At 44.7% G+C, this 13,450-nt stretch overlaps 2 protein-coding genes across 5 annotated transcripts in view; one reads left to right on the forward strand and one right to left on the reverse strand.

Annotated features, from left to right (window-relative positions):
* Nucleotides 1-214: 214 nt before the first annotated feature.
* On the reverse strand, nucleotides 215-569 carry LOC744655 (non-histone chromosomal protein HMG-17-like). Its single transcript, XM_054682313.2, has one exon. The coding sequence runs from the start codon at nucleotides 552-554 to the stop codon at nucleotides 282-284; it is 273 nt and encodes a 90-aa protein (XP_054538288.1). The 5' UTR covers nucleotides 555-569; the 3' UTR covers nucleotides 215-281.
* Nucleotides 570-11,775: 11,206 nt separating this feature from the next.
* ATP1B3 (ATPase Na+/K+ transporting subunit beta 3) overlaps nucleotides 11,776-13,450 on the forward strand; it is a 51,239-nt gene continuing 49,564 nt past the window's right edge. Inside the window, exon 1 of one of the 4 annotated variants that reach the window (XM_001154579.8) lies at nucleotides 11,776-12,146. In XM_001154579.8, coding sequence (XP_001154579.3) covers nucleotides 12,038-12,146 — 109 coding nt within the window. In that variant the 5' untranslated portion in view covers nucleotides 11,776-12,037. The remainder of the gene's footprint in view (nucleotides 12,147-13,450) is intronic. The other 3 variants (XM_009446585.5, XM_054682318.2, XM_009446584.5) reach the window with 3 other exon arrangements.

Genomic DNA, 13,450 nt, shown 5'->3' on the forward strand with positions numbered 1-13,450 from the left:
TCTGTGTCAAAGTCAGGGAATCCCTCCTTCTGGGAGCCAAGAGGAAGTCTCTCAAAACTAGGAGGGAAAGGTGTTTTCCCCACATCAATCCAGCTTCAGAGACATTCTGTTAGGGACATATGCCCCACCCCCTAAAACAATGAAGTGTTCTGTGTGCTAACAACAAAGCTTTAAGAAAAAAAGCAAAACAAAATTCTGCATTTTTATAAAACTTGATTAAAAAATAGTATTTCAAACTGTACAGTCACCAGAAGTACACAGTTATCAAAAATGCAGACACTTCACTTGGCATCTCCAGCACTTTCAGCTTTCTGTGCCTGGTCTGTTTTGGCAACTCCATTTTCTGCAGGGTTATTCCCCTCCTCGCCAGCATCAGCTTTTCCCTTTTTCCCTTTGGGTACCTTCTCTCCCTTCTTTGCAGGGGCCTTTTTAGGCTTGGGCTCTGGCTTTGGAGGAGCAGGTTTAGCAGACAACCTCACGGATCTTCTCTGTGGTTCGTCCTTCACCTTGGCTTTATCTCTTTTAGTATCCCCTTCAGCCTTTCTCTTGGGCATGGTGGCAGTGCTGGCGGGACGTAGGCGCGGGGCGTGGGATGCAGCGGGGTGCAGGCTTTGGTTGGTCTGGGGGTCTTTCTCGCCTCTTCACACTGCTCCATCAGTTATTTCTTAATAAAATCAGATAACACAATCCTGGCAACTAGGAAATTGAATTTAAATTTTGAATTGCTCCAACTTTCCCCTAAGCATTGTCTAGCAGACACACCAGAAGCCCATGACTTGTTGGAATAGAAGGAATGAGTTCTGATCACTATGTGTGAGACATCTTTGTTCACATAAAGATGGAATGCAAAAAGATAGGTCCTACTTTTCTTTTAGGCTACATTTCCTTATTCATAGAAGGATGCCCTAGACTCCAGGATATGGAAAGTATTTTCTTTACCTCCATTATTCTGGACCAATGAGGGACTTTTAAAATCATAGACTACCTAAAGAATCATGATTGGCCGGGCACTTTGGGAGGCCAAGGCAGGTGGATCACTTGAGCTCAGGAGTTCAAGACCAGCCTGGGCAATAAGGCAAGACCCCCATCTCTATAAAAAAAAAATACAAAAAAATTAGCCAGATCTTGTGGTGCATACCTGTAGTCCCAGCTACTTGGGAGACTAAGGTGGGAGGATCACTGGAGCCTGGGAAGTTGAGGCTGCAGTCTGCTGTGATCATGCCACTGCACTCCAGTCTGAACAATAGCGTGAGACCCTGTCTCAAAAAAAAAAAAAAAATCATGATTGTTCAGGTTTACAAAAGTATATTTTAGACTTTTTTTTTTTTTTCAGATGGAGTTTCACTCTGTCACCTAGGCTGGAGTGCAGTGGCGCAATCTTGGCTCACTGCAACCTCTGCCTCCCAGGTTCAAGTGATTCTCCTGCCTCAGCCTCCCCAGTAGCTGGGATTACAGGGGCCCACCACCATGCCCAGCTAATTTTTGTATTTTTAGTAGAAATGGAATTTTGCCATGTTGGCCAGTTTGGTCTGGAACTCCTGACTTCAGGTGATCAGCCCACTTTGGCCTCCCAAAGTGCTGGGATTACAGGCATAAGCCACCGAGCCCAGGTAATTTTTTTAAAATACTGGTATTTAACGTATGGAGAGTTTGAAATTTTTGATCAAATTTGATAGTGAGTTTCTGAGTTAAAGAAATGGCACAGTACATGGTCATATTGCATGACAGTGAGGTTAAAAATAGAAAAAGAAAAAAAAAACAGCACAGAATAACAGAAAGAAAGCCTCACTAGGAGCTGAGCACTCTGGTCTCATTTTATGCATCTCATTGAGTTTCTGTGTAGACTCAGTTTCTCAGCCCCTCTGGGCCTCAGTTTCCTCATCCACGAACAGAAGGGCTTAAACCAACTCATCTGGAGGAACCCTTCCCTGAGGATCTAGGAGTGGGTAAGACATGCTTAACCTACTACCATGTTAAGAATCATAATGTGAGCGAAAAGCTACACATCCTTGGTAGCTTTTCTTCATGCTGACAATCAGAAATAAATTGTTCTTCAATTATGACAATCAGAAATAAATTGTCGAGTTTAGGATGATAAGACTTTTGAAGGATTCTTGAATAGGGAATCAAATGCCTCAAATTTGGCAAGAGCATTTGAGTTTTATCCAAAAAAAAAAAAAAAAAAAAAAAAGCCTAGGGCTATTTTTTTTTCTTTTTTTGAGACAGAGTCTCACTCTGTCACCCAGGCTGGAGTGCAGTGGCACAATCTCAGCTCACTGCAACCTCTGCCTCCTAGATTCAAGTGATTCTCCTGCCTCAGGCACCCGAGTAGCTGGGATAAGAGGTGCATGCCACCACACTCGGCTAATTTTGTATTTTCAGTAGATACAGGGTTTCACCATGTTGGCCAGGCTGGTCTTGAACTCCCAACCTCAGGTGATCCACCCCCCTCAGCCTCCCAAAGTGCTAGGGTTACAGGTGTGAGCCACTGCGCCTGGCCCTAGGGCTAACTTTTGAGACTCAAATACCTTCAAGATGCTGTAAAACACTGATAAATCTCAAGAGGCAACTTAGGGAAAAACAAAATCAAAAACAAACAATGATGAAGCATAAGACATCATTCTTTGGTGTTCTTTGCCCTTCCAGAAGGAAATTCTGTCTGGCCCATCTTGAGTCAGTGCTCTTCACAAAAGAAGTAAATAGAAAAACTGTAGTATGTATTATTTCAGAATATTACAGGCCCAAGGGGCCTGATAATTTAATAGATACCTTCATTTTAAATTTCACATTTGAGGCCAGGTGCGGTGGCTCACACCTGTAATCCTGGCAATTTAGGAGGCTGAGGCAGGCGGATCACAAGGTCAAGAGATAGAGACCATCCTAGCCAACATGGTGAAACCCCATCTCTACTAAAAATACAAAAATTAGGAGTTCAAGACCAGCCTGGGCAACATAGCGAGAACTCATCACTGAAAAAAAAAAAGTATAAATGAAGTCAAAATCAAAACTGGGTGTGGTGGTGTGCGCCTGTAGTCCAACCTACTTAGGAGGCTGAGGCAGGAGAATCACTTGAACCCAGGAGGCAGAGGTTGCAGTGAGCCGAGATCACACCACTGCTCTCCAGCCTGGCGACAGAGCGAGACTCTACCTCAAAAAAAAAAAAAAAAAATTCACATTTGAGGGAGTCTGTGCAAGCCTACTCTGGCTCAGGAAGCTGCTTGATAATAATAAATAATAATAATATTTCAAATTTGAGTTAAATTTGCAGATTGTTCTGTAACTGAAATATTAATCAAAAGTAGATCAAAACTCATTGGAGATTGATATCTTAATCCCTTCTATAATTAAAAATAATTTTGTGTTTTTGACACAGCTCTGTGGGGTTTAAAAATTATATTTTTATTTAGGTGGAAAAATCAATATAAAATACTAAGTATATAGTATATAAGAGTCCATAGCTACTGTGGTTTTGGCTTCATTTATACTTTTTTTTTCAGTGACGAGTTCTCACTATGTTGCCTAGGCTGGTCTTGAACTCCTGAGCTCAAGCAATCCTCCTGCCTCAGCCTCTCAAAGTGTTAGGATTACAGACATGAGCCACCGTGCCTGGCCCCATTTATACTTTTTAATGAGAAGAGCATATATTAAGTTGAATGATATGAAATTGCTATCTTCATAGGTCAAAATTTCATTTGGTTTCACCTAGTAGCTAGTAACTCAGTTTATTTAAATGTTAGTTCTTATCCTGTTACTAAATAACTTTTTTTTTTTTTTTTTGCTGGAGTGCAATGGTGCTCACCTCAACCTATGCCTCCCGGGTTCGAGCAATTCTCCTACCTCAGCCTCCCAAGTAGCTGGGATTACGGGTGCCCACCACCATGCCTGGCTAATTTTTTTTTTTTTTTAACCGAGTTTTGCTCTGTTTCCCAGGCTGGAGTACAGTGGCATGATCTCCACTCACTGCAACCTCCACCTTCTGGGTTCAAGTGATTCTCCTGCCTCAGCCTCCTGAGTAGCTGGGATAACAGGTGCCTCCACACCCGGCTGATTTTTGTACTTTTAGTAGAGACAGGGTTTCACCATGTTGGCCAGGCTGGTCTTGAGCTCCTGATCTCAGGTGATTCACCTGCCTCGGCCTCCGAAAGTGCTGGGATTACAGGCGTGAGCCACCACGCCCGGCCTAATTTTTGTGTTTTTAATAGAGATGGAGTTTCATTATGTTGGCCAGGCTGGTCTTGAACTTCTGACCTCAGGTGATCCTCCCGCCTTGGCCTCCCAAAGTGCTGGGATTACAGGCATGAACTTAAATCTTTAAGGAGGAAAAAAAGTATGCAGTTAGGAATTGTGGGGCTCAGAGTTTATAATAGGAGGAGCCAGCTTAAGTGCATTTTCCCCAACCACTTAAACTATCAAAGTTATACAACATATACACAATTTAAAAAAATCAAAGTACAAAAGGACTAAGAATGAAAAGTACTCATATCCTGCCTCTATCCCACCAGAAAAATATCCAAGATCTTTCAGTCCTTTCCAGTTTTATTTCATCTGCTCTCTCTTTAGCTCTAAGCAACATGCTTATATACCTATTTTTCTATTAGTCAATTCCAAACACTATTAAGTCTCTGATATGATAAATGAGCTACTTGTGTGTTGCTCCACTTTATCCTCCATTTATATTTTGTTAATGATAGTATTATTTTTTCTGTTGGTGATATTTACAATTCTAAAATTTCTACTTCCAGCTCCACCATCTTATTTATTTGAGACAGAGTCTCACTCTGTCACCCTGGCTGGAGTGTGGTGGGGCCATCTCAGCTCACTGCAGCCTGTGCCTCCCAGGTTCAAGTGATTCTCCTGCGTCAGCCTTCTGAGTAGGTGGGATCACAGATGTGCGCCACCACACAGGGCTAGTTTTTGCATTTTTAGTAGAGACGGGATTTCGTCATGTTGGCCAGGCTGGTCTCGAACTCCCGGCCTCAAGTGATCCACCCACCTTGGCCTCCCAAAGTGTTGAAATTACAGGTGTGAGCCACTGCACCTGGCCCACTATCTTTAAATATGATCTCTAAACTCCCTATTATGTATGAAAAAGAAACCAACATTTCCACATCTCCCTTCAACTCTCTCTTCTCTTCTCTTCTCAGGTCTACTCCTGCCTTCTGTCAGCTCCACCACTACTTTTATATTGTCAGAATTTACAACATGGACATTTTGCTCTACGACTGGTCTTTCTGCTGATCCTAAGTATTTAAAGTCAATAAACTGCAATTATATTGTTTTGATTATGTAAATAGGATTCACTGCAGAACAAAGTGCATCAGTTAGAAAAGGTAAATCTCTATCACTAATCTATGCCACTAGAAAGAGGATGCACCAAACATCAGGGCTGAACGATTACATCTTCAAAGACTCAATTAGTGTGCTTTATATTTGGAACATAATTTTCTGCTGTTTTCCATTGCTTTTCATTTTGCTTCTTAACAAAAGAAGCACATGCCTTCATCATAGGACTAAATTTATCCAGGTTCTTAATCCCACACTCCGTAGCATGGACTCCACTTTCTGCTTGCAGGCATTCTTCTCTGTTGGAAACCAGTTGCTCGCTTGCCCTGCCAGACAGCTGTCATTCTAGGCCTGCCCGACATTGCACTCCTGGGTTAGGACTAGTTTTTCTTGGATCCCAAGTTTTTCTCATTCTTGGATTCCTTTGTCTTTTTACTGGCCCACTCTTGATTTTTTTTTTTTTTCAGGAAAACTTTATGAGACATGAGTTTCCTGAGTTCTGACATGTCTGAATATGCGTGGCAGCTTGGCTGGGTATGGTATTCTGAGATTTATTCCTCTAAAGGTGGCACTCCACTGTCCTCTGGCCCTGAGTGTAATGGGAAGACTGGTGCTGTTCAGACGTTTGTTCTATTGTAGTTGGACTGTTGTTTGTTCTCTGGAAGCTTTCAGGATCTTCTATTAGTATTTTCTGTACTGTAAAATCAGAAGGTTATGGTTAAGTATGAGCCTATTTTTATTTCTTATGCCTGGCACCAGCATACATTTTCAGGCTGAAGACTCCTGTTCTTACCTCTAGGCAATTTTCTTCTATTATTTCTCTCATTATATTCTCCCCTGAATTTTCTTGTCTTTCTTCTGAAAACACATAAAGTGTCAATCCAGGAACTATTAGTTGAATAGCATCCTTCCTGGATTAGCCCTATATGTGTTTGTACTTCTAAAAATATTTTAATTTCCTTTTGTCTTTCTGCTTTACGCTTTGGGGGATTCCATTGACTGCTCCATTCAGTCCTTATATTGATTTTTTAATTTTAGCAATTATATTTTTAATTTCTAATAATTTTCTTCATGTCACTGATTGTGCCTAATATATATATGTATGTGTATATATATGAGTGTGTATATAGATCTATACATACACATCTATATGTTGATTACATGTATATAATCAACTTATCTTATGGATAAAGTAGCTTAGATTTTGCTGCGGTCACTATTTAGAATACAAGAAAAATTCTCTTATGTCCCCAGAATTATCTGTTTCCTATGAGGTCAGCTTTTTAAAATATCTCCTTTTAAAAGTGTTAAATTTATACCTTCTTTTTATTTTTGAGACCGAGTCTCACTCTCAGCTCACTGCAACCTCTGCCTCCTGGGTTCAAGTGATTCTTGTGCTTCAGTCTCTCAAGTAGCTGGGATTACAGGCATGCACCACTACGCCCAGCCAAATTTACACCTTCTTTTGGTTGTTTTTCAAATAAAAGAACCACAAAAATGTGTATCAGGAAAATTGGCCATCCTTTGTCCCCAATTTCTTTTTCACATCTTCTCCAATTTTTAAAAGCATTCTATTATGAAAAATTTCAAGCATATACAAAGCAAATATAGTATAATGAACCTCATGTACCCATCACCTGTTGACCTAAAAGGAAGAAGCTTAGGCAAAATTAATATAGAGAGTTTATTTAGGCCAAGGTTGAGAAGTGCAGCCCAGGACACATTTCCAGGTTGTCTTGGCGAGTGCTTCAGGGAACAAAGGAGAGGCTCAAGTTTTTAAAGAAAAAAGGATGAATCAGGAGAAAGGGACAATTGCAAAAGTTGTTCATCAGGAATGCATTGGTTTATAGAAATGAAGTGGCTTCAAGAGATAATGATTTAGTTCAAGGAAGAGTTTCATTCCATGTGTTTAATTTCAATGCCTCTCTGGGCCTGATAATTTAAAGGGGCTAGTCTTCCTCACATAAAAAACTTCTTTTTGGCCAGGCACAGTGGCTCACATCTGTAATTCCATATTTAGGGAGGTCAACTCAAAACTATTGCTTGAAGTGAAGTCAGAAGTTCAAGACCAGCCTGGGCAACATAGTGAGATTCCCATCTCTACAAAAATAAAATAAAAATTAGCCAGATGTAGCCGGGCCCGGTGGCTCACGCCTGTAATCCTAGCACTTTGGGAGGCCAAGGTGGGTGGACCATGAGGTCAGGAGTTCGAAGGAGTTCGAGACCAGCCTGGCCAATAGAGTGAAACCCTGTCTCTACTAAAAATACAAAAATTAGCTGGGCATGGTGGCACGCACTTGTAGTCCCAGCTACTCAGGAGGCTGCAGCAGGAGAATCAATTCACCAATTGAACCTGGGAGGTGGAGGTTGTGGGGAGCCGAGATTGCACCACTGCTCTCCAGCCTGGACAACAAGGCGAGACTCCATCTCAAATAATGATAATAATAATAATAATAATAATAATAATAATAATAATAATAATAAGCCAGGTGTGGTGGCATGCCTGTAGTCCTAGCTACTCAGGAGGCTGAGGCAGGAGGATCACCTGAGTACAGGAGGTGGAGGCTACAGTGAGCTATGATTGCACCATTGCACTCCAGCCTGGGAAACAGGGCAAGACCCTGTCTCAAAAAAAAAAGTTTCTTCTTTTTTTTCACACACCCAGCTTCAGTAACTCAACATTCTGCCTTTTTTTTTGAGACAGAGTCTTGCTCTATCACCCAGGCTGGAGTGCAGTGGCATGATCTAGGCTCACTGCAACCTCCACCTCGTGGTTCAGGCAATTCTCCTGCCTCAAACTCCCGAGTAGCTGGGATTACAGGCGCCTGCCACTGTGCCCAGCTAATTTTTGTATTTTTAGTGGAGACGGGGTTTCATCATGTTGGCCAGGCTGGTCTTGAACTCCTGACCTCGTGATCCGCCCTCCTCGGCCTCCCAAAGTGCTGTAATTACAGGCTTGAGCCACCTCGCCCGGCCTACTGTAGAGGTATTAATGGTATTGGGTGGTGGAGGAGAGGTGGGTATTTGAATCCAGGTGCTGTCATTAGCTAGCTTCTTAACCATGGATGAGTTAATTTCTCTAATTTCAGTAACTGTAATTAGAGAATTAATTACAAAATTAATTACGATTTTATAAATGTAATTCCCTCATTTACAAAATTAGGGAAACAGTACCTCCCCATTAGGGTATTTGTAAAGACTGAGAAATAAATCACACTACGCAAGTAGTACAGGGCCCGGGACTTACTTAATTATTTATAAGAGATCATTATTATTACTGTGGAATTCCTAAGTATCCTCTACAGGTAGGGCTGTCAGATTTAGCAAATAAAAATACAAGATAGGCTGGGTGCAGTGGCTCATGTCTGTAATCCCAGCACTTTGGGAGGCCGAGGTGGGTGGATCACCTGAGGTCAGGAGTTCGAGACCAGCCTGGACAACATGGTGAAACCTTGTCTCTACTAATAACACAAAAATTAGCCAGGTGTGGTGGCACATGCTTGTAATCCCAGCTACTTGGGAGGCTGAGGCAGGAGAATCGCTTGAACCCAGGAGGCAGGGGTTGCAGTGAGCCGAGATTGCGCCATTGCACTCTAGCCTGGACGACAAGATCAAATTCCGTCTCCAAAAAAACAAAAACAAAAACAAGATTTCTAGTTAAATTTGAATTTCAGACAGACAAGAATAATTTTGGGGGAGTAGCTATGTCCCAGATATTGCATGGAATGTATACCAAAAAAAATCCATCATCTATCTGGACTTAAATTTAGGTAGGCATTCTGTATTTTATCTAGCAAAGTAACTTCTCCTTCAAAGGAGAAACTTAGAGTAAAATAAACTGACAGAGAATGTAACCGTAATTAAATTTTATCTGCTCATACTTGGTAGACCAGTGGTTCCCAGTACACACAGGATTTTCTCTTCCAGGTAATGCTCAAGTTACCATATATCAGAGAAACAAATAGCTTCCATGTTTTGGAGTAGAATGTAAAATTTTCACCAAACTGAAATCTGTTGGACCTAGTTACTATACTGAACTAGTCATGTGTTTCAAAACTGCTTACTGAATTATATATTTGTATTTAAATCCTTATTTGGAAAACCACAAAGCACTAAATATGAAAGTCATATTAATGACCATTAAACATATACAAACTAACAGGCTGGGCGTGGTGGCTCATGCCTGTAATCCCATCACTTTGGAAGGCTGAGGCGGGCGGATCACCTGAGGTCAGGAGTTCGAGACCAGCCTGGCCAACATGGTGAAACCCCATCTCTACTGAAAAACAAAAAAATTAGCTAGGCGTGGTGGCGTGCGTCTGTAATCCCAGCTACTTGGAAGGGTGAAGCAGGAGAATTGCTTGAACCCGGGAGGCAGAGGTTGCAGTGAGCCAAGATCCGAGCCACTGTACTCCAACCTGGGCGACAAGAGCAAGACTCCATCTCAAAAAAAAAAAAAAAAAAAAAAAATATATATATATATATATATATACACACACACACATACACAAACTACAAATCCTTGACAGCAGCCAATATCTTTGAAACACTATTTCATAATATTCTTGTTTACCACGTTTTCTTTGTGCGCCAGGTGATTAGTTATCAAAGCACGCTTATTATTAGCGCACACACACATACATGCACACACATAATGTAAATGAAGCGGACAGGTTTTGTTTCATTCTGAATATCTTTCTTTCTTACCTAAATGAAAAAGCCTGTTATCAACTCTACCAGCATTTTAGGTTTCCTCTAACCTGTAGTTATATTTGTAATGAGTTGAAAATAGTTAACTACTTCCATTCTTTTTTTTTTTTTTTTTTTTTTTGAGACGGAGTCTTGCTCTGTCGCCCAGGCTGGAGTACAGTGGCGGTATCTCTGCTCACTGCAAGCTCCGCTTCCTGGGTTCACCCCATTCTCCTGCCTCAGCCTCCCGAGCAGCCGGGACTACAGGCGCCCGCTACCACGCCCGGCTAATTTTTTTGTATTTTTAGTAGAGACGGGGTTTCACCGCGTTAGCCAGGATGGTCTCGATCCTGACCTCCTGATCCGCCTGCCTCGGCCTCCCAAAGTGCTGGGATTATAGGCGTGAGCCACCGCGCCCGGCAGGTAACATTCTTTAGTTCTTTCAATCTTGCCTATGATTTAAAGAAGTGCATTCCAGTCTGCTTGCATGGTGCTTTGCTATTTCTAATACTCATTTCATGCCAAACTCTCCAACATGCTTCTACAAATCTTTTGGTGTCATTAGCTCAAAACGTAAACGGATTTTGGTTATTTTCAATGTCATAATTATAAATTTAGCTTTTTTAAGCGTGAAAAAAGCACTTTATAGGAATATATTTTACCACTTTTCCATTTGTGGGAGGTATAATTCATTATTTCTTGCTTTGGTAAGAAAAGTGAGGAAAAAGGAAAATTTATCCATTTGCAGGCTGTTTAAACTTCCAGACAGATTATAATTCATCATTCCAAACAATAAGATGGCTATTACATTTCTCCATAATTTTTATTTGCTAATAAAACGGAGGCAGAGCTTTTTCCTAAAAATAAATAAATAAACAACAACAACAACAACCTCCCCCACCCCGCACCTTCTGTGCAAATTCCTATAAAGTCTTTTATCCTGTCGCTGAGTCTGAGGGCGCCCCCCCTCCCCGTACTCGTCAGCTCCATCTCGCGGAGGAAAACGCTACCGGCACCCTCAGCTCCGCCCAAGGGCCGCGATCTCTACAGGGGAGATGAAAAGCCGGCGACACTACACAGGCGTGGACCCCCCAAAGAGTGTTCCTTTCCTGTGGGTTAAGAGTAGGAGCGTCTGGGCAAAAGCTGGGAGCATTCAGTTGCCAGGACCCTTGGGAAAGCACGTATTTAGATTTCATTGATAAATTCAACTGAATCCCGAGAAAAATTATACTCCATTCACTGGCATATTTAGAATGGAATTCCTATTGACCCGAGGCTCCCGGTTGAACCCTTCAAGGGAGCCAAGCGAGGACGTTCTCAGAACAGCAGTGCACCGTGTACATTGTGGGAGCCCCGCGCGATCCCCCGCAGAGCGTCCTGTAGGAACGTCACAGAGCCCAGAGAGCGTCCTGTAGGAACGTCACAGAGCCCAGAGAACGCCTGGGGACGGTCGGGGAGGCAGTTCGGGGAGGGGACGATTAAGTTCCCTCAGAGAGGACGCCGCGGGCCGACTGGAGTCGTTTTCGTGCTCTCCGCGCCCGCCCGCCGCGGGTAGCATCTTCTCAGCGCCCCGGCGCCCAGGAACGCCCAGGAAACCCAGTCCTCCTCCTAAGCAACCTGCGGCGCGGGGACGCCCGCCTTTTGCTATTATTATAAACGTGCGTGCGACTAAACCTTCGGATTTTTAGACTTTCTTCTCGCTTCCTCTGACCCAGGCTGAGGGAGCCCCCGAGGCTACTGCGGGGCGGGGCCGGGGCGGGGTGGGGCGTCCTCGCCGCCTCAGGCAGCGCCCCGGCCGCGGGCGGGAGGCGGCAGCGGCGCGGGCCGAGCGGCGCGGGGATTGGCTGCGGCGGGCGGAGACGTCAGGCTCCCGCGGCCCAAGCGGCCGCCCGGCGCGGCGCGGCGCAGTCGGCTCGAGTACTGCCCGTAACGAGGAGGTGTTCTCGGCCGTCCCACCCTTCACTGCCGTCTCCGGGCTGCGCCGCCGGAGCCGGGACGCGCCTCCGCAGCCCTCGCCGCCTCCATCCCCGCGGCCGCAGCTCCTCTCGCCGTCCGCGCGCACACCATGACGAAGAACGAGAAGAAGTCCCTCAACCAGAGCCTGGCCGAGTGGAAGCTCTTCATCTACAACCCGACCACCGGAGAATTCCTGGGGCGCACCGCCAAGAGCTGGGGTGAGCGGGCAGCAGCTGGGCGTCCGGGGCCGGCCTCGGTCCCGGGGGCGCCGGGCGCGGTCGGGTGGGAACGGAAAGGCGGGAGGCGGCTCCCAGCGCCGGGGTTCCCGACCGCCCGACCCTAACCCGGGCGGCGGCGGCGCAGTGCGGCCCCATTCATTGCTCCCCGGGCCGGCCGGACTGGCCGCAGCTCGCTCCCGAAGCAGCGGGGCCCGCGGGCAGCCCGGCCGGGCCGCGCTGGTTCCTCCCTCCCTGCTGGGAGCGGGGCGCACGTGCTGCCCGGGCCTCCCGCCCGGCGCGGCGCCGGAAGCCGGGGACCCCTGCCCGAAGCCGGGCCCCGAGAGCGCAGGAGCCGAGCCCCCGGGCCTCCTTTGTACGGAGCGCTCCGGCCCGAGAGGCCCTGGCGGAGGCGCCCGGCCCGCTGAGCGGTTCGGGGCAGCCAGACCCTGCCCCACTCCAGGGGAGAGGAAATTTCCACTCCCGCCGCTATCTTGTGACTCGTCCACGCTGCCACCCCGACCGGTCGGAAGAGTGCGACTGAGTGTTAAGTGTGGGTGTGGGTTGCTTAAACGTGTAGCGGTGAGTTAATCACAGAAGTACATTGTACAAGAAAATGCACTTGAATTTGGACAGTGAAAAGGCCCTTAAAAAGGTTGGTTCCTCCCGGATTCCTTTTTAATTACAGAGGTTTTCTTCCTTACAAATTTGCTTCTTTGGGGAAAGTAAATCCTGTCTGAACAACACAGGTTTGTTTTTTTACCCCGTGTCTTCAAAACAGGAGAGTGATGGTTGTATGTTAGCAGATTTTTTCTATGCGTGAGCTCTTTGTTTTAATATATTTAAACCATCTACCGTGTAGAGTAGCTTTAGGATGCCTTTTTTTTTCTAAAATTGTATCAATCTCTGAATGCAGGCTAGAGCTTTTTTTTTTTTTTTTGCCTTTATACTTAAGTAAACTAATTTTACCTTTTTTAATCCTTTTGAAACATTTTGTTAGTGGGTCTTGAAAGACCATTTCTTTCTGAGTGGGAATAAATCTCGAGAGCTTAGAACTATTTGGGCACAACATTTTTAGGATAAGCATGGAGAAATAAGCTATGACTCAGAAAATAAACTGTTGCTGCAGACTGAAATGGACTCCTTCAGGGTGAAAAGGCGACTTGAAGTCTTATCACAAGCTGAAAGGGGCCTTGGAGGATTTTTAGCCCAACCCCCACTTTAGAGATGAGAAAAATGAGACCCAGAGAGGTTGTGATTTTTGCCTTGTGTAAAATTACATATGCCACAAAGCCAAGAAAAGAACC

The sequence above is a fragment of the Pan troglodytes genome, chromosome 2 (genome assembly GCF_028858775.2).
Source record: "Pan troglodytes isolate AG18354 chromosome 2, NHGRI_mPanTro3-v2.0_pri, whole genome shotgun sequence".
NCBI classification, from domain to species: domain Eukaryota; kingdom Metazoa; phylum Chordata; class Mammalia; order Primates; family Hominidae; genus Pan; species Pan troglodytes.